Here is a 21,222-nt window from a genome sequence, read left to right on the forward strand (position 1 = left end):
TTTCTTTTTCCTGGTCATCGTTTTTAAGAAAAACACAAAGTCCCAGGTATATTTCTACTACAGACTTTCCTATTCCTAGAGACTTATGGAATGTGTTCGTGTGAGTAGTGAAGGGTACTCAAGGAAATATAAACTTCACTTGTGTTGTGTGGGACAAAGACATGAAGATTCAGAAGTGAGACTATCATGCCTTCTCAAAGAGAAGACTAGATAGAATACAGGAGAGTCACTGTGTCTCATGTCCTTTGTGTTGTCAGGAAAACCTAGTATGGAATGTTGCAATAAATCTATGTCCAGACAAGTATGGAACTCTCTGAATTTACTTAGAACAAACAAATGCTAATTTGGGTGATATGCTGTGTTTATTTCTGCCACTGATAAAATCAGGGGTTGGCAAACTTTCTCCATCAAGGGCCAAATAGTAAATATTTTAGGCTTCTCTAGCCACATATGGTCTCTGTCATACATACACACACACACACACACACACACACACGTGTGTGTGTGTGAGTATAAAACGTAAAAATCTTTTCTTAGCTCACAGGCTGTACAAAAACAAGATTGCAGGTCAAATTTTACTCAGAGGCTGTAGTTTGTGGACCCCTGCTATAGATACCTTCAAGAAAGGTACCTTTTAAGACTATTCAGTGCCAATCATGTTTTGGAGAACAGAGTGGGGCTGCAAGAAAAAGAGAATAAAGAATAGTTTGGAAGTATCACTAGTGCTCAAGCTCCATGAATAGCCATTTTATATACTCCAAGATGTACGAGCATTACTATTAAAAAAAAAAAAGAGGGTGTCATTCCCTATATTGATCTCACAGAAATTCCCTTTAAGCTGGAAAGCACTTTTTTAAAGTTAGTTTTTATTATAAAGTACTTACAGAAATGATTTCTAAATCTAGCATACAAAGAACATAAAAGGCTAGATTATTTCAGCTCCAAGTTCTCTTCTAATTAAGATTCTGTGACTTAAAAAAATTTTTTTCTAAGTTTTTAAATAGAGCATTTGAGAAACTGGTGGGTGAAAGTACACATGATAAGTTGCATGCTACAAGGATCATTTTCAGTACCCAGACACTATAAATGCTGAAGTCTCTAAAAAAAATTAGCTTGAGCTTAAGTGAAAGAAATTTAAAACAAGCTGCAACTATTTATACAGAAAAATGAAGCTTCCCTCCTTTTGACTCATCTCCAAATTTAGAAAAGAACTGTAACCTAAGTCCAACCACAATCAATGTAAATTCACTTAAAGCCACAGATCTTGGTAGCTCATGTCTTACACCAAGGCAAGCACTGAAAAGAATATAAACCACTTCAACAAACATGGCAAAGAACACTGAACTTACCTTGAAAAAGCTCAAATTCACTTTCTAAATCAAGGAAAAACCTTAATTGGTAAATTGATACCCTTTTCTCCCAATAGTGTGAACTTGACTGCTAGTAAAAACTAAAATATATGTTCTTATATTTTCTTACATGAATTTAAACAATAATATAACAAAAGACATAATTTTAGAGAGAATAAAAACCTAGGTGATTAAGAAAGTTTATGGTCATAAGGACACTGCCCCTCAAGCTGAGATAATGAACAAAGTAATATTCTCAAGCCAGTGACCAAATGAATGCACTCCTGTATTCTACTGATAATTAGACACCTCAAAGAGAACCTACAAGAATTAGAGATAAACAAACCTAATTCACTCATTTTAGTATTTCCATTTGTTTTATATGACGAATCTGCAAGAGAGATAGCAAGAAAATGATGAGAGTTGAAAAGGAAATGCATCATATGGTTCTTTACCACAGGTTCATCATCAAAACCTTAACAGATTTTTATCATTTATAACACTTCAAAGGACAGCCATCTATCAAAAAAAAAAAAAATCAACCGAATTCTTTTTTAAAGGGAATGATTGAGGAGTAGAAACCTCATGTGAAGATAAATAAGCTTCCTTTTTAGTTCCCACGATAAAGCACCCTTATGGGTCTGTAAACTCTAAAAATTAAGTAGAAGTAGACCTCTTGGAATGACATTACTAGCTTTCTTTCATAGTCATGAAATCAATTTAAGGGCAATACTCTTTTAAGGTTTTAGTCAAAAAGAAATGTAATTAAGGCAGGGAAAATTTATAGCCCTGAGCCACAAAGCCTCAGTCTTGAATTTTTTATTAGCATTATACTGGGAAGAATAAAAAGTCCCTGACCCTAATTTAAAACCATTTTGCTAACAAAAAGAATCATAGCAACATATAAGAAACAACCTCTTAAAAAGAATGAGGAAGTCCTTTATACACTTGTATAGAAAGACGTCTCAATATATTTTAAGTAAAAATAAATAAACAATAAGACAGTACAGAAAGGAGTATTTATTGGGCTAAAATTTGGGTTAAAAAAAGAGAGGAAAATATCATTTATACATGAATTTCCCTATATCTCCATAAAATACCTCTGGAAAAATACCTAAGAAACTGACAACATTAGTTGCCTCTGATGAGGAAACTAGGTGGGCAAAGGTCAGAAGGGGCAGGGAGACTTTTCATTGTATATTTCTAGAAACTTTTGAATTTTGAACCATATGAATACATGTAGTACCCTATTTAAAAATATAAGAAAGTTGAACCAACAGACAAAACAGTCTCTTACCAAATCTTGAGCTTCTTAGAGGGGGTCTACACAGGCCGATTACAGGATCTTTACTCACCACTAATACAGGAAGAGAAAACATTAAAAAAAATACATAAAATGTCAAACATATTAGATTTATTATACAATCATCTATTTAGTCAGCCAAGTTTTTTCTGAGCTCTCCATTTTGCTAAGTATGGGAATACAATAGTGAACTAGAGAAAAGTTTCCTGCTATAAAAAATTTATGGACTTGACGGAAAATTTTGCAGTTTTTCTCACCAGACCATATTTGTATAACAAGAAAGGAATATCAAATAACACTCTTCTAAATTTCTCAATTAAGAACCAAAATCTGTACCATAGCACCAACTCAATTATCTACCCCATTTGTGGCATACCCTAATTGTGGATTATTTATGTCATATTTTAATTTGAGGGTTAACTTCCTGAGACTTAATACACTCCCTCCAATTATTTAACCTTGTGTGTGTTCAGGAAATGCAAACTCCAATTTTTAAAACAATGTTAATGTTAGCCAGGTTTCAGACTGTCTATGGTTCAATGGCATAGGGTTAATGAGGAAGACAATCCCATTAAATAAAATATTAATGTTAGCCTAGAAATCCAAGGTGTGTTTCCTCAAACAGCCTCACACAACATAAAATAAAATGCAATCTACATCTAAATTTGGGTTATATTATGCTCTGTTTCATTTGTTTCTATAAAAAAGCAGTATGTTTGGCTCTGTATGAGAAGTGCAAAAACCACATTCTGAACCAGCTATCCCTGACCCCTGCCATTACACTGGCTGCCTACGTTTGTTTTCACAAAACTGACCTAATCCAATTTCCCCTTTACAGTATCAAGAAGAGAAATCTTGAAGGGACACCCATTCATTTGTTCTAAAAATACTTACTGAGCGTGATTTTGTACATCTTCAAGACAGAGATGTAGAGAAACAATTAAATTAACTTTGTGTAGCTCAAAAACACAGAACTAAGATCAAGAGAAAGTTGCAGCAAAGTAGCTTTTAGTTCAATAGTAAAACAAAAAACAACCAAATTAAGTGTTGTCTCCAAAACAGAATGGAGAGTGAGGGAGTGATTTCCACATCACTGCAGATGACCAACAATGCACAGATACATGTTAACAGAGGGACACCTACACTGATAGAAACTCTGAGTAGATGACTTCCCTAAATCTTCCAGTTCTAAGAGTCTATGAAATATTATCAGTTGTTAGAATTTCACATATCAGGTATTTAGAACTTATATAAGCAGCTTTAAAAAGAAATCTTGTACATGTCTGTTACTCTTATTATTACAACTACCTTCCTCTTTTTCTCCTCTGTATTCCCATCCTTTTCAGGTTTAATTAAAACCTAAAACTTAACTTACTCTATAGACATCAATTACTATTTCAGTCCCCATCTTTTCATTTGAGCTTTTCTTGTATGCTCTACCATATATATAGCCCTATGTAAGATACTTGAAATACTTGAAGGAGACAGAGTAGCCCAGAGAGGTATTAGAGAATAAAATAACAAGTACCCTTCTTTAGTAGCAATCTCCTTCCTTTGTCTGCTGCTTTTGCTCACCACTGCACCCCCAGGCTCTAGAAAGGGGACTGGTATAAAGTAGGTGCTCAATAATATCTGGAGAATGAATGAATGCTGTAACTACAGGAGCCAAAGAATCAAATGTTCATGACAAAATAGAAGGTATTAAAAATATTTAACTATAATTATTTAGCCAGAAACCATAACTGTTAAAAATATTTAACTTTAGGAAAAGTAAATGAAATTTTCCTACTGTATTTTTAGATTATGAAATTAGTTTCATGAAAGGAATGAACCTGGCCATAGAAGAAGTCATACAGATATATGTGGACTGAACTGACTGAACAACCTAATGGCTATTTCAACATGAAAATAATGCAATTCTGAAACTTCAAACATTAAGCAGAGTTTAAACCATATCCCTATTCTAAACTAATACAATCAACATTTTTTCACAACTTCAAAAACAGGATGACAAATGATGTAGTTGTCTTTACTAGGTTGTTTTAGAAAGTGGCCCCTTGCTTTAGGTCATTAGTTTCAAGGACATTTTTGGATAAAGTTCTCTCAGACCACACCACTGGCCCTATACACAATTATGGCACAATTTTGAATACCAAAGTTAAACTGAAAGTCTATGATTCTACAAGAAGGAAGGGACTATCTTTTTCCTTTTTTAATTGATGTATAGTCGATTTACAATGTTGTATTACGTTTCTGGTGTATAGCAAAGTGATTCAGTTATATATATATATTCTTTTTCATATTCTTTTCCATTATGGTTTCTTATAGGATACTGAATATAGTTCCCTGTGCTATACAGTAGGACTTTATTGTTTATCTATTTTATATATAATAGTTTGTATCTGCCAATCCCAAACTCCTAATTTATCCTTCCTCCACCCCCCTTGCTCCTTTGGTAACCATAAATTTGTTTTCTAAGTCTGTCAATCTGTTCCTTTTTTGTAAATAAGTTCATTTGTATCATATTTTAGATTCCACATATAAGTGATATCATATAATATTTGTCTTTCTCTGTCTGACTTCACTTAGTATGATAATCTCTAGGTCCTTCCATGTTGCTGCAAATGGCATTATTTCATTCTTTTTAATGGCTGAGTAGTATTCCATTGTGTGTGTGTGTGTGTGTGTGTGTGTGTGTACACATATACATACACACACACCACTTCTTTATCCATTCAGCTGTTGATGGACATTTAGGTTGCGTCCATGTCTTAGCTACTGTAAGCAGTGCTGCTATAAACATACGGGTGCACGTATCTTTTCGAATTAGAGTTTTCTCTGGATATATGCCCAGGAGTGGGATTGCAGGATCATACGGCAACTCTATTTTTAGTTTTTTTAAGGAACTTCCAAACTGTTTTCCATAGTGACTGCACCCATTTACATTCCCTCAAACAAGGAAGGGCCTACCTTAAACTTGCACTTAAAGCAGTTTTCCATCAAAGTTGACTCCTGTTTAAATAATTCCTCTGCTAGAAAGACTTTATAACCATTCATTTAATGACTTCCCTAAACTCTTTCTCCTTTTATTAAGAGGAATGATACAGGAGCATGCCAAGTGCTAGATGCATAATTTTTAAAAGCACCTTTTAGAGTAAGAGAACCCCGAGTATCTCAAGTCTCCCAAAGATGCACATATCCTTATTTCTAGTTATATTGTAGCACAGTATGATATCGATATATTCCAGGTAATCTATGCATGAGTTCCATCGATCTATCATCTATACTGGGAAATGTTTTGTCTTTTCCATTACCAACTATAGCATAAGCTTCTTGAGAAAAAAGAAATGCTTAAGCAAAATTTTATGAACTTCACATCTCCTGTAAAGTGCTGTGAGGAAAAAAACCCCACCTTATATCTGTATGTTTTACTGTGTACAAACTGACTTGGCAAGTACTATATCATTTTTGCAGTGGCCTTGTGAGTTAGGCTGGGTAAGTCATACAGATAAAGGCCTGAGGTTCAAGGTGAGTAGCTAATTCAACCAAGGTCCAGTGCTCTTTCCACAATATTATGCAGCCATGTACCTCAACAGCAGTCCTTAAATACAGGCCTAATGTGAACTCCAAAAGACTGTATGAGACATTCTATTTTATAATGGTCTATAGGCTGGTGCTCAACAGTCTTCATTACATCAATTTACTTAACTCCATAATTTTTAGAAATTTACTGTAGATTTTAAAAATGAGAGATTTTTGTTTCTCCCGGTATAAGGGACATGAAATTAAATCTCCCATAAATAAAATTTCAAGGATATGGTTTTTCCACATGCCTAGAAGGACTTCCCTGGTGGCAGAGTGGTTAAGAATCTGCCCGGGGCTTCCCTGGTGGCAGAGTGTTTAAGAATCTGCCCGGGGCTTCCCTGGTGGCGCAGTGGTTGAGAGTCTGCCTGCCGATGCAGGGGACACGGGTTCGTGCCCCGGTCCGGGAGGATCCCATGTGCCGCGGAGCGGCTGGGCCCGTGAGCCATGGCCGCTGAGCCTGCGCGTCCGAAGCCTGTGCTCCTCAACGGGAGAGGCCACAACAGTGAGAGGCCCACGTACCGCAAAAAAAAAAAAAAAGAATCTGCCTGCCAATGCAGGGGACACGGGTTCGAGCCCTGGTCCTGGAAGATCCCACATGCCACAGAGCAACTAAGCCCATGTGCCACAACTTCTGAGCCTGTGCTCCAGAGCCCACAAGCCACAACTACTGAGCCTGAGTGCCACAACTACTGAAGTCTGTGTGCCTAGAGCCCGTGCTCTGCAACAAGAGAAGCCACCGCAATAAGAAGCCCACACACTGCAACGAAGGGTAGCCCCTGCTCACCACAACTAGAGAAAGCCCACACACAGCAATTAAGACCCAACACAGCCAAAAATAAATAAATAAATCTTAAAAACAAATGGCCTGGAAAATCTGTTTATAGCACCTATCACTCAAAGCATTTTTCTAAAGTAATTTATAATCTTAATACAGTACCATAGGCTAGTCAAGGAATTAAGCATAAAGGGTGTGTTATTTGGAACTGAACTTGAACCAGATATTTATTCATTCTAAACTGAGAACAGAACAGTTTAAATTATAAGGAATAATCTTATTAGAAGCAATGGGTAAGGAAAGAAGTCAGGATTTGCGTTTAAAAATAAAAAGCCAGAGATGATCAGTTTCAATAGCTACAATCATTTATTGCTGTGGACTTTCCTAATATCAAAAAAAGCAAACTGAAAATAAATGGAACTAAAAACCAAAGGATGTTATGTGTTAATGACAACTTAATCCTTTCCCTTGCTTTTGAAAAGAGTTTAAACAGGTTTTAAAACATTAAGTAGACTATCAAATGTACCCTATTGTCATGTTACATTGATACTAAGATGCAAATATTTTTACACTTTAACATCTCTGAAAGTGGGATGTATCATAAAATCTAAGGCATATTACAGTTTAATTGGCAGCATTTCTTCCTCCTAGGTGGTACATAAAACAATGACAGTATATCTTACAACTGATGAGATCTTAGATTTGATGAAATATATTATCAAACTGAGATCGACCATATTGTGTCATGATTTTACAATGCAGACCATTTAATCCATTTTATTTTATTTATTTATTTTTGGCTGCATTGGGTCTTCATTGCTGCGTGCGGGCTTTCTCTAGTTGCGCCGAGCTGGGCTACTCGCTGTTGCGGTGTGCGGACTTCTCACTGCGGTGGCTTCTCTTGTTGTGGAGCACCAGCTCTAGGTGCGCGGGCTTCAGTAGCTGTGGCTCACGGGCTCTAGAGCGCAGGCTCAGTAGTTGTGGCGCACGGGCTTAGTTGTTCCACGGCATGTGGGATCTTCCCGGACCAGGGCTCGAACCTGTGTCCCTGCGTTGGCAGGAGGATTCTTAACCACTGCGCCACCAGGGAAGCCCTTAATCCGTTTCAAATGGAAAGTAGTGTGACATATTCATTCATTCAACACTTAACAAGCTTTACTGAGTAGTAATTATTACACGGGACAGTGACAGTGAGGTACTTGGGGCAAATGAAAGGGCTTTGGAGAAGACAAACCTGGGTTTGAATTTGGCTCAGTTACAAGCAAGTAATCTTAGAGAAAAGTTAGCTACTCTGAGCTCCAGTTTTCTCACCAAAAAATGGGTACATCTATCCTGCATAGTTATGTGAATGAATTAACATACACCAAGTATATGGTATTTAGTAGGTACTCAAGTATGTGCCCTGTCTTTTCTTGACAAATCCTACTATTGCTTAATTCAATAAACAACCTATAAAGAAGATTCACTGAACCCTGAATGAGGTATGATCTGCGACCCTTGATAGACCAGGCTACCATCTATACATAAAAAAAGCAGCCACGTAAGGAAAACAATAAACTCACTCTTCTTACCTGGAGTCTGTGTTCTCCTGATAGTATTCTTTGAGACAGTTGGGCTTAAAACAGTTTGTGAAGGTGGTTCATCCTCTAAAGAAAAGATATGACAATTCTAAAATTCAGAATATGTGAAATGAGTAGAGATTATGTATACTAACAGCAATATATAAACAGAAATGCAAGTAATTCATCCCTTCAGAAATGTGTTATTAGGTTTACCAAAACTTAGGAATTTAACTAGCCAGAACTACTCTTTAAGACAATATAAAAATAAACTATTCACCAATGATGCTTTACAACAAAATTACATTACTTTAGAAAATTTAAAAGATGGGCTAAAGCAGAAGAATGAAAAACGTGTAGATCCTTATAGATTTACTAAAATAGAAGTATATCCTTTATGTGTTAAAAAAAAAAATTAGCTTATACAACTGCACCAGCCTGTGTGGGAGAGTCAATACAATTTAACATATATATTTTTTGCCTTCTAAAGCATTCTTCCAGATATTGGAGATACAGAATGAACATAAGCACGGAAGTATAATGTGGTCCTTCAAATACATAAATATATATGTAGGGTCTTTGTCTTCAGAAGTTGACAATCTTAAGAGAGATAAAACTAACATGTATATGGGTTAAACTGTCTTGAATTGCTACTCCCAATACTAATTTACATTATCTTTAACATAGTTTCCAAAATCAACACATCTTCCAATGTGGCAGCACTTCACGTGTTAGCTTGTAAATGTGCAGCCTATTACTCTGCTCTAAACTGAAAATCCACCTCCTCTTCATCATATCCATCAAAGGTCTATCACTAACTATGTAATTCCATTATGATTCAAATCCCCTAATTTTACCTCATAGGTGCCCTACGGGGAGCCAACATGAAACTTCATCTGTGACTCAGTGTTAGATGGGGGAGAGGGAGCAGGGTGGGAGAGGACGGATTAAGGGAGTTGATTCATCTGTGACTTTCCTAAAACTATACAATCACCTTGTCAGTATCCTTGCGGCCCATTCAGACGACAACTAATTAAAAGTCTTGCTTTGTCTGGCTACTACTTAACCATTGACGGTCCCCAACATGCGAATTTTTGCCAGAGACCACCACACTCTAGAAAGAGCGATCAGCTCAAGTTTATCAGGCACTGGGAAGCTTCAAGTTCAGGATAACTGCCTTACCCTATTTCGGTGTAAGTATTTGGGTGGGCCCTCAAATCAATTCATCAACTACACTTGTCCTCAAAACGGCCACTCACAAAATTCCCCTCCCTCTCTCCCCACCTAGGTAGTGATGGAGAAAGACTGGAAGGTTAGATGAGAACCAAAATTCTCAGCTAGGGACTTCTGGCCTCTGAGAGTTAAAGGAGGAAATGGAAGTGGCTTTGGTAGAAACATCCGCAGGACAAAGAGAACCGATATGAAACCCAGCCCGGAGTGATTCAGTGTCCCGCCTGCCGCCTAACTCGCCGTCCCAACGTGCAAGCCTGCAGAAAAGAGGCAATCCTGACACCCCTAAATTGATGCCCAAGGATGCACGCGGCTCCACGGCTCTGCTCAAGTAGCGCCGCACGACTGCCTTCCCTTCCAGTGCCCCCGCCCCTGCCGCTTTCCCGCCAGCGGTCGGGGCGGACCGGGCGTCGGGTCGCACGCCCATCCGGGCGGAGGAGCCCCGAGGGGGTGAGGTCCAGAAAGGCACACGCCCGGCCGAGGCGCACACGCCCTCTGCGCGCGCACGCTCGCGGCACTCCCTCCCTGGCTCGGGGCTGAGACTGTTACCTCTGTCGGCCTCACCTTCGGATAAATGGGAGTCCCGTAATCCTCTCCGGGTCGTAACCGGAGACGGCTGCAGCGGAGGCGACTGTGAGTGCTGCTGCTGCAGGAGGCGAGTAGCCCTTCGCGTCTTCATCTCGGCTTCCTGGAGTCGCGGCTGCCTCCGCTGCCGAGACCGAAGGTAATAGGAGCGTTCTCTCACTTCCTCTTTCGCCGAATCGGGCCGGAACTCTTCTAGCGGAATTTGTCTTCCCACCGGGGCCTTTTCTTTGGCCGCCCGGGGCTCGAAGTCGCCGTACACTTCGGGCGGCTCTTCTGAGAACCTCACTTCCCGCCGGCCGTGGCGCGACGGCGTAGGAGTACCATACGCAGGCGCGTCACTGCCGCCGCCATTTTGAGGGGCGAGCCGGGGCCTCGCCTCCCGTAGCGGAGCCCTGGGCGTGACGTACAGCCCCCATCCTTCCCTCTCCGGCTCCGCCCGCCACCCCTCGCCTGCCATAGTTGTTGACGTAGCTTGAGTTGATCGAGAAGGTGTTTTGGAGGGCCTGTAGAGTCTCCCGCCGTTGGTGGCGATGGTTTTTCGGGTGTTCGGCAGTGGTGTCGACGGTCAGGGAGGCAGTTGAGAGTCGCTGGGGCTGCCGCCTGCGTCGTCGCTGCTGTGCTGCAAACCCGCCTCTGGGCCCATCGTGTGTTCTGAGGGCTGTGGGAGAGGCAGTGCCTGTGCTGGGTCAGCTGCCGCGGGTCACCCCCGCCTCCTGGCTGAAGGCACCAAAGAGGAGGAGAAGAGGGAGGAGGACGTCGCTGTCCTCGGCCTTCAGGGAGGGAAGGAGGGGACGACGGAGAAGAGACCACTGGTTGGGCAGAGTGCCGGTACTCAGCCCGCTGCTCCTGGCAACTGTTGCCGGCACGCAGGAGACGTCCGGCCAGTCCCCCAGTACCGAGAACCTGGGAAAGGCGGAGTGGAGGGGAAGTTTCGGTCCTCACCCCCAGGCTGTTGCGCAGTTTTCCCGCAGCCTCTGATCGACTGCTGCCTCCGCCGTACCTTTCCGAGTGTTTCTTAGCAGGGGTTGATAAGAAAGATACTTTTGCAGGTGTCATCTTGGAGAAAATTTTAGTTTCAAGGTCCTTGGGAAGGCATTTAACCACTTTTTAAGTTTTAAGTCCCTCGTTGAGTGTACGAAATCGGATCTACAGGCATACTGGGGTGGATTAACATTTGCAAAATGTGCGCATAGCAAGCAGTCTTATTCCTGGTTTCGTATAAAAGCTCTAGTCCAGCAGCACTGTTAAGAAAGCTTGCTAGTGCTGTGTTATGGACAGTGAGAAATGAACAAATACTTTAATGACGGCACTGTAATTTTCCCTTGTGATCCATTATTTTTACTTTGATTCTGGGCATGACTTGATATACTGCATTTGATACAGGGTTTTCCTGCGTTTAGTTTACTGAATAAGAAAGCATGATAAAAGCCTATGTGTATCGTATTTGCAGATGTGGATAATCTGCAAATATCTAACCAAACTTAGACACACTGAGGGAATGTTAATTTAGTATAAAGTCTGAACAATTATTGAAAAAAGATTAATCTTGCCTTCAAATATACACACACTTCTCGGATGGCTTTCTATAATTGATTTTAGTGACTAGATTTAAAAAGTTGCAATTTGGATAGCAATTATAATGAACGAGCCTGAAAAATTTGAAGGTATTTGTTTATTCTTTCATGTATTTAAAATCACTTTAGAATGTTTTTGAGCAACTCATTTGTCCATACTGGGCACAGATTTCAATTTAATGAAATCTTAAGGTGTTCAGTGTTTTCACTAATGGTCCAAAAATTTGGCCACAGACGAGGAATTACATGCTTTAGAGAATCACCTAGGGTTTTGCCTGTTAGGAGATTCATTTAGTTGAGCTTTTGTTTTTACTGTATACAATATAGCCAAAGAAACTGAAGGAATAGCAACATGGGAGATGCTACTTTTTAAAAAAATCTTTTGTCTTAAGGGAAAATTAAAAGCATGTTCTCCCTCGTCAGCCTGAGTTAGATAGTATATTTGCAAGATTCGTGGGACTTAGTCTTTTCTGACAAAATGCTGAGAAGTGTTTATACTTGGTTAATACCTGGCTTTTATTTAACTAATGCTTTATGAGGTACCTACTATATTACTCATTATTAACATATAATAGTAAAAGTTCTGTAATAGATGAAATTATTAAAGAATATAAAACTTTATAGTATTAATATACAAAGTTCATATTATGAACAGTAATGCATATATTAAGAGCCTCTTTAAAAGTTACCAGGACAGGTGACTATATGGAAACTTGGTTACAGATTGTAAAACTTAGTTTGGGGGGACATATTAAAAAAGAGAGGACAGGAGGTTCTATATATTATTGAATATTCAGTACATGTGTTATTTTGGAATTAAAAATGCTTGTAAGAGTTTAGGAATGGTTTTCAAAGAAACAGATCATGAGACGCTTGAAGTAAAATCAGAGGAACGGCAACTTTAATTTAGCGTTAACACATATATTTGCTTAGGATTTTCCCTCTTTATCTAGGTAATAAGGATACATAATCCTAGGCCTGCCATACGTGCCTCCCACGCCTTAGCAACTTTACAAATACCAACTTTCATCACTAACTGAGAGGTAAAGGTAAACCCTTGTCAAACCAGATATTCTGCTGTAGATGTTTTCCAAACTACAAGGGTGGCCCAAAAGAGGTGAGACAGAGACAGACTCATAGCTAATATTATAAGGGAATTGCTGGGCTGCCAATACCAAGAGAGGAAGCATGAGCTCCAGATGTTAAACAATTACTTTGGGAGTTTGAGATATGTAGAGGAATTCAGTGAATCAAAAGAGAACAAGAGAAGAAATGATTACAACAAAGAATATACTCATCAATTTAATTCATGTATTTATTAAACAGAATAGATGCTTAATAAATATATGAATTAAATTAATGAGAGTGTTCTTTACCCTGAGGGAATTTGCCATATACTAGGGAAGACAGATATACAAAAAATTATAATTCAGGTTAAATGACTGGCAATTTAAGGACCTAGCGATTAGGCCTAAGTCTAGAAATCTAATGTTCTTGACAATGGATTTCTAAATAAAGCAGCTTTTTTTTTTTTTTGCGGTACGCGGGCCTCTCACTGTTGTGGCCTCTCCCGTTGCGGAGCACAGGCTCCGGATGCGCAGGCTCAGCGGCCATGGCTCACGGGCCCAGCCGCTCCGTGGCATGTGGGATCCTCCTGGACCGGGGCACAAACCCGTGTCCCCTGCATCGGCAGGCGGACTCTCAACAACTGCGCCACCAGGGAAGCCCCAATAAGATAATTTTTGTACATGAGTTTTTTGTTTAGGGTAAGCAGAAATCCTGTTGTTTACTGAGAAAGCATTTATCAATTAATTGTGCATAATATCCACACTTTAGATCAGAGAAATAACTTTGGGATTATATCTTAGTAGAAAGAGGAAACATTGTTATTTTTAATAAGGAAAAGATTGAAATATTAAGAGGAAGTAAAGACAGTAGCTAGCTGCATTTATTCCCCATTCTCACAAGTGATAGAAAAAATACTTTAAAGACGGTTAATACAAATGAAAATGTCTAGAAATGAAGTGATTAGAATATGTCTTCCACTTTCTTTGTTGAATTAGAAATTGCAGTCAATTAAACAGCATCTAAGAATGTTCCCAAATCCCATGTCTTCTGCCAAAAAAAGGATGGTTGAGAGGTGAAGACACCAAAAAATCAGTTACATGAAGAATCAGTAATCCAGTAAATTACTGAGCTAGTGCTATGTACTAGGCAAACCCTGTTGTAGGTGCTGGGGATACAGCAGTAAAAGAGACCAGAAGACAACCCTCCCTGCCTTCTAGGCTTTTATATTCTATGGGAGTCAGATAAAAATCAAAATAAGTACAATAGTGTGTTGGTCAGGAGTGTTATGGGGAAAAATCAGGAAAGGGGAAGTGAGATTTATGTGAGTAGATTTCTTCTATGTTGTATTGAATTGGTGCAGGTCAGGAACAGGACTTTTAGACTTACTTGACTTTGCCCTTAACCAAATATGTGTTCTTGCGTAAATTGCTTGCCATCTCTCAATTTTCATTTTTATAAAATTAATAGATTAAGACAATAGCTATTTTTTATTCATCATTTACTAATGTCGTTTAGTAGACACTTATGTACATTAGCTCATTTACTCACAACCACCTTATGAGGTACTATGTATGTAGCGTTGTCTGCATTTGACAAGAGCAAACTCGGGCTTAGATTAAGCAACTCGTTTGAGGACATGCACCTCGTAATGGTAGAGGCCGGCTTCTAAGTCAAGTCTGACTGGTGCTTGCCAGTATCATTGGCTAGTACCTCTCACTGTGTTGGTTCCATTAGTTCCTCGAGCCTTTGAACTTTAGGTCTTTATGAGGGTTTAGGGTCCTCCAGGGTCTTGCAAGGATGCCTGCCTCCGGGTCTGGTAGCAGCCCGAGAACGCGGGGAGGCTTGCGGTTCTGCCGCTGCACTCACCGCACCTCCAGCCTCCAGCTTGGCAGCTGGCCGCCTGCGGGGAGGAGGGGCCGGCGCCTACCAGTCCCAGCATTCCGCGGGCGCCTACCCTCCCCGCGGAGGTCGCGGTCACGTGGGCAGGGACGGGACGACGTTCTGTTCCGCCGCGTCCGAGGGGTGCAGCTCAGCGTTGTGGAGCAGAAAGAACACTCTAAGGGCTCTCCTGACATTGACAGTCGACGATTTAAAACCCCGCTAGAATTTGTAAGTAAAATTTGTATACAACTTTTCCATGTTTTAATATTTGATCTGATACCTTTTTAAATATCTTTCAGAAACGGTCCTTCCCCACCCCCACCTCCTTACCGCAGAAACCTTAAACGGAGCAGGTTGGAGGTATATTTTTGTTTTGGAGTGAAAAAAGAGAAGCAGAATCATATAAACATTAAACAGAATAAGGTGGGAATAAATGTTTGGTTTGGACTTTGAGACGAGAAGCAGAATTCCTATAAGGTTCAAATGTAAACGGGAAATCTACCAGTGCAGGTGTTGATTACTCCCTTTACCTTCATGCTTAACAGGATCCCATCATTCGTCTTTTTAATCTTTATAAGATAGTGTCCGTGTTCCCCCGCCCCCGCCCCGCCATCCCTCACTTGCCACCCCTGCCTTTTAGCCTTAATGGTACTAAAAAGAGCGAAGTTTTAGTAAGACCCTGCAATTACCAGTTAATTACGTATTATATATGTATTCCCAATTGTATTTCATACCCGAGAAAGTTTACCCCTTTTTCCTTCCTTCAAAAAAGTTTACTCTCTACTTAATCAGTAGTGCTTAATTGTTCGACTTTATACACAGTTACAGAAATCAGTTAATCTGATTCAACACACTGTTTCAATTTTACCTGTCTTTAGGTTTTAAAATATTTTATTTTGGATCTATATGAGAGATCCTTTCCTTGTCTGTGTTTGTTAAGAATTAGGGCTGTGGCTGTTATCCGTATTTATCAGTTTTGTTTTTCAAGCACAGGATTACTATATAAATGGTCAGTGGGAAATAATCTAATATAAAAAGGAACTTACTGGTAGAGGAACTAAAAATGTTCCTGGAAGCCTTTGTGTGGATTAGAACAGTTTTAAAACTGACATTTGCTGTGAAAACTTTGGGAGTCTCTCCTGAGTAATGCTTATGCTGAATGCAGAGCCCAGAACTTGATTACCAGTTTTACTGCTGGTTTATCGTAACCATAAGTGACTCAGTTAAGCTCTACTTCACTTGTTTTTCTTCCTAGTGTAGAGATAATACTAGCCTGCGAGCTTCTATAAGTAACAAATAAAGTAACAAGAATTTAGCTAATTATTTGAGGATTATTGGGTATTTAAATAATGTATAGCGTCTTGTATGTAATTTATTTTTGCGTAGGCGGTAATTTTAAACTGTATACCGTGGAAATCCACATTTCTCTGAAGTGCCACTTGAATTTCCTGAAGGAAAGTTTGCTGAGAGAAACCTTGTCTGCTTTATGCTGTTTTTCATTTTTCATTTAGAATTTTAATTGTGTTAAAATTTCGTTAATAGTCTATATTTTATAATGACTACTGTGTCCCACAAGAGATAAGTCAATATAGTGATTATACTTTATCGTAAGTTTTGCACAGCAAATCAAGCATTTGTGAATAAAGAAAGATGTCTCCAACATTGGTTATGAGCGTAGACTTCGGAGTCAGAGCTAAGTTTGAATTCCTGTTCTGTCAATTTGTGGCTTGGGCAGGTTGCTTTATCTCTCTGAGCCCATTACCTCATCTTTAAAGTGGAGAGTCATAGGGTTATTTGGAATATTAAATGGGTTTAAGGACTCAATAAGTGGAAACAGTTATTACTAATTGGACTACTTTCTTCTTTACTAATATTAAAGGAAGTGGCACATGGTTTTCATAATCAAAATAGAAAGGAAGAAAATTCACCAATAATTCCACTACCTGAACAAATCAAATTGTTTTTATTTTTATATACTCTTCTTTAGCTCTTGATCATGGGTGTACATAATGTAAATATAATAACATTTTTGCCAAAAGGCAAATTTAAAACATTAATTTGTAAACTTCTGAGGGTTTTGTTTTAATTATATAAATAGAGCTCTCTGGTTCTGCCTTTATTTTGATCTACTAGTGAAGAAACAGCAGAACTTTCCTTTAGCACAGTGTCCACTTGCTTTCCCCATTCCGAAAAATAAAACGTCTAGTTGCACTTTTACTTAACAGTTCAAATAATAATAAACACATCCTGAGACTTCTTTTGTGCCCCCATAGTGGTAAGTGCTGCACATTATCACTTTAACCCTCATAATGCTTCTTTCATCTGGGTAGTTATTCCATTTTGTGGTTAAGAGAACCAGGGAAATAGGGCAGAGTTCACCAAGTCAGGTGCTGGAGCAGTCATTCAGGCCTAGGCAGTCTGACTTTAGAGGACTGTGCTGCAAGGATTTCATATAGATTCACTATATGGATGTTGAATCATATATGTAGGCAGGAGATGGTCCTGCAGGCTGACTTAAACTTCTTTGTATAAGAGTAACAATATTTGTACTTTATAACTACCGTGACCACCACATGTAAAAAAAATTTTGTAGGAAAACAAGAGTAGGGAAGTGTTCAGTGCCTTAACAGATGAGGCATTCACCTATAGTTTTATTAGTTGTGGCAGTAAAAATATAATTTATGCACAAGTTATTAAGAGTAAATTTTCCAAAAGACAAAAAGGGTAAATTTTCCCTTTTTTTTTATTAGGGATAGATAGAGTAAACATAGGGTTTATAGTGATGGAAAGCTAACTCTTCTTCATTAAAGCAGTGTTTCATGTTTCTTAAATTTTATAGCGAGCATCAGAATCATCTGGTGAGCCTGTTAAAACAAATTCCTGCACCAGACCCTCAAAGATTCTAGTCTGGTAGGTCTGGGGTGGGGCGCAAGAGCTTGCATTTCTAATAGATTCCCAGGTGATGCTAATGATTTCCAGCTAATGAGTTTAGTAAGGAAACAAATAATAGTGGGGGTTGTCCAAATTGTTGACCCGATGGTGAAACCCCAGTAGCAATGAGCACCCAGCTCTTGTTTTTAAACACTATCCTCTGATAAAAGGAAGTAGGATTTTTTTTTTTTTTTTTTTTTTTTTGAGACGTACTTGATTCCAGGTCTGAGTCAGGGAAAATACAAGGTGAGCCTGGAACATCTTGTGGTGCTTGAAATTAAGTAAATGCTCAAAAAGGTTTGGGAGCTTGTTGAAAGGACACAGGAGGAACTTGAAGGAGCTTGATGGCCAAAGTTGGAACAACCTGAGTAATAAAATGAGTAATGGTAGTACTGGATTTTAACCCATAGAATAAAGTAAAGTAAGTGGCCATGAGTCCATACTGACACAGTTGATAAATAAATAGAATTCAAGAAGGGACAGCTCTTTCTTAGAGAAGAATTCCAATGAGTAAACATGGTAAAAAGGAAACAAAATCACTATTAGACAAACAGCCGCGTAGTAATTATTGCAGATAAAATCTACCTATAATACTGGTAGGTGAAATTTTGAGGAAAATCAGGGTATTTGCATAGTCTCAAAATATCTCCCCAATATAATTATTAGCTACAAAGGAAAAATAGTAACTTGACAGTGGAGATACTGTGTTAACCAACTGATTGAGGTTAACATCACCAGTAATAAGACATACAGACATCATGACCCCAGTGATATGATGCACTTAGAAGGACTCAACATCATTTCTGTGGTGTTATTCTTGCCAAAAATGCATAAACTCTTTATCTTTCTACAAACAAATTGAGGGACATTCTACAAAATAACTGGCTAGTACTTTTCAAAAGTGTAAAGGTCACAAAGACCAGGAAAAGTCACAAGAGATAATTAGAGACAGAAACTGTCACGGATTGGAGACTCAGGAGAATTGACAACTAAATGCAGTGGTGGATCCCATATTGGACTATGGAACAGAAAAGGGACATTAGTGGAGAAACTGGTACAATTCGAGCAGTCTGTAGTTTAGTTAATTGACTTGTGTTAATTTCTTGGTTTTGTAACTGTATTTTATGAGATGTTGACTTTAGGAGAAACTGGGTAAAGGGTATAAGGTACTCTCTGCACTATTTTTGCAACTTTTCTACAAGTTTAAAATTCGTTCAAAATAAAACGTTTAATAACAACGTGCTGGCTTCCTGTAGATATTAAAGATGATTAGAGGAGTTGAGCTAAAACTGGGAATCAGTTATGCCACCCACTGTTGGAAATCGTAGCAAACCCTTTGATCTTTGTGTGTTGCTTTTTGCCTCTGCGTGGGTCAGCCTAAATGTGAAATGCAAATCGAGGGAGTAAGAAGGGTAAGAAGGAAAGGAAATTTTTTCTCTATCCTCAGAAAAAATTTATATCTGAACTGCTCCAGACATCCAGTCCCTATATAAGAAACAGTTCCCTAAGAAAGTAAGTGGAGTGCTTTTTGTTTCTAGTTTTTAGTACTTTCTCAACCTCCCCTTCAAAAATATGGAATAAGTACTATTTAGTGAAAACACTGGGAAATGAGTGGGAAATCTTGAAAATAATAATCCTGGCATATTATGACAATGGATATGGTGCAGAGGCGTGAGCAAGACTTAGATACTTAGTTTTCACAGACACAAATAGCTGGTACAAGTATATAAATACCTAACCTTAGCACTAGGTCTCACTGTTGAAAACTGCATATTAACTTTAAAGGTTTGGTTGCTGGTGTTTTAAATTGAGACTGTAGATAGAATTTGAACCATGGACTTCTGTCCATTAGGGCAAAGTAGATTGAAGTGCACCAGTAAATTTTTAAACCAGTTGTTCCCCTTTATGGAATGCCAGCAAGGCACACACACACCTGTTATGTTTGTCAGTTCCTTTTTTTTTTTGTTATTTTTATTTTTGGCTTCGCCGCAAGGCTTGTGGGATCTTACTTCCCCAACCAGGGATTGAACCCAGGTCCTCGACAGTGAGAGCTCGGAGTCCTATCCCCTGGACTTCCCTGTTTCTCAACTCCTGGGTGACTCAAGATCATATTTTTTGTTTGGCTTATCTATTTTCGTAAGAGGGAACAGTGTGTGTGCTCAACAGTGTTGGAGATTGTGCCTTCTCTCTGTGATCTCAAGACTGCCAAATTAAAAGTAGTTCCTCACAAAACAGGCTGAAAACTTTTTTCAGGAGCATGTATTTTCATAATATATTTTAAGCAAAGAATTATTTTAGATTATGTGAATTTAAAAAGAAGAGTGATTCTTTTTTTTCATACTCCTTAATCTCCCAACATCTAAATTCAGAACTAGTTAATGAAATATGAAGCTCTTGAGATTTCACTTCGTGTGTGAAACTTATCAGAGAAGCTGTCTCATACAAAAAATAGTTTTGATTATTGAGTAGTGTTAGAATAAATTATTCCATGGGAGAAAATATTTAAAATGGAAATGCAAGAAAATTTAGAGCATTTATATTTTTTCTATGTGTCTGTTCTTTTGATTTTATATATCACATGAGGACTTGGCTGAGGCTGAAGTTTAAGTGATATATTTGCCTGGAGAAGTCATCCCAGTCCTGACTCAATCTGAAACTTATATTATCCTATCACTAAAAAGAACAAGAGGGACTTCCCTGCTGATGCAGTGGATAGGACTCCAAGCTCCCAATGCAGGGGGCCCAGGTTCGATCCCTGGTCAGGGAACCAGATACCACATGCATGCCACAACTAAGGAGCCCAGCTGTCACAACTAAGACCCATTGCAACCAAATAAATAAATATTCTAAATAAATAAATAAAAAGAACAAGAGAATTTTTGTTTATCAGAGGCAGATTTGAGCTAGCTTACTAACATCAATTCAGGAAATAGCGGAGAATGATACAGACTCAATATTTAGAGATGATAATTATTTAATATGTATTAAGCTGCCATCATTAGTAGTGTAAATTTCACTGGTTTGAATAGAACTGCATTTTCTGTTTTGATGTTAAAGTGCTTATTTTCTAAATTTTCCTCTAATAAATCTACAGGATGAAACTTAAATTTACTTTAGTTCTCATACACAAAAAGTCTGATCTGGGAAGTTCCCTGTTGGTGCAGTGCTTAGGACTTGCCACTTTCACTGCCAAGGCCCAGGGGCAATTTCTGGTTGGGGAACTAAGATCCCACAAGCCACGCAACGCAGCAAAAAAAAAAAAAAAAAAATCTGATAGAAAATATTTGTGAAAAAAAATTCAGAAAGTTCCAAAAAGCAAAACTTGAACTTGCTGTGCTCTGGCAGCTATTTACATAGCATTTACATTACATTAGGTATTATA

General features: G+C 38.7%; 2 protein-coding genes across 14 annotated transcripts in view; one reads left to right on the plus strand and one right to left on the minus strand.

Moving 5' to 3' along the window:
• TOR1AIP1 (torsin 1A interacting protein 1) overlaps positions 1 to 11,214 on the minus strand; it is a 51,779-nt gene extending 40,565 nt beyond the window's left edge. For 2 of the 12 annotated variants that reach the window (XM_022556628.3, XM_089910543.1), the window contains exons 1-5: positions 10,366 to 11,214; positions 8,584 to 8,658; positions 2,647 to 2,706; positions 1,696 to 1,740; positions 1,350 to 1,373 (exon numbers count right to left, since the gene is read on the minus strand). In XM_022556628.3, the coding sequence (XP_022412336.1) occupies positions 1,350 to 1,373; positions 1,696 to 1,740; positions 2,647 to 2,706; positions 8,584 to 8,658; positions 10,366 to 10,843 (682 nt within the window). In that variant the 5' untranslated portion in view covers positions 10,844 to 11,214. The remainder of the gene's footprint in view (positions 1 to 1,349; positions 1,374 to 1,695; positions 1,741 to 2,646; positions 2,707 to 8,583; positions 8,659 to 10,365) is intronic. The other 10 variants (XM_089910580.1, XM_022556631.3, XM_089910571.1 and 7 more) reach the window with 8 other exon arrangements.
• The window catches only part of LOC111165729 (torsin-1A-interacting protein 2-like), a 42,907-nt gene continuing 31,730 nt past the window's right edge, over positions 10,046 to 21,222 (plus strand). The window contains exon 1 of one of the 2 annotated variants that reach the window (XM_022556633.2): positions 10,046 to 10,525. The gene's annotated coding sequence lies outside the window, so the exon portion shown is untranslated. Of the gene's footprint in view, positions 10,526 to 15,045; positions 15,138 to 21,222 lie in introns of those variants that run through there. The other variant, XM_022556635.2, reaches the window with a different exon arrangement.

Source organism: Delphinapterus leucas, chromosome 1, assembly GCF_059928025.1.
Source record: "Delphinapterus leucas isolate spDelLeu-1000000601 "Yukka" chromosome 1, BTC_Dleu_Yukka2, whole genome shotgun sequence".
Lineage (NCBI taxonomy): Eukaryota > Metazoa > Chordata > Mammalia > Artiodactyla > Monodontidae > Delphinapterus > Delphinapterus leucas.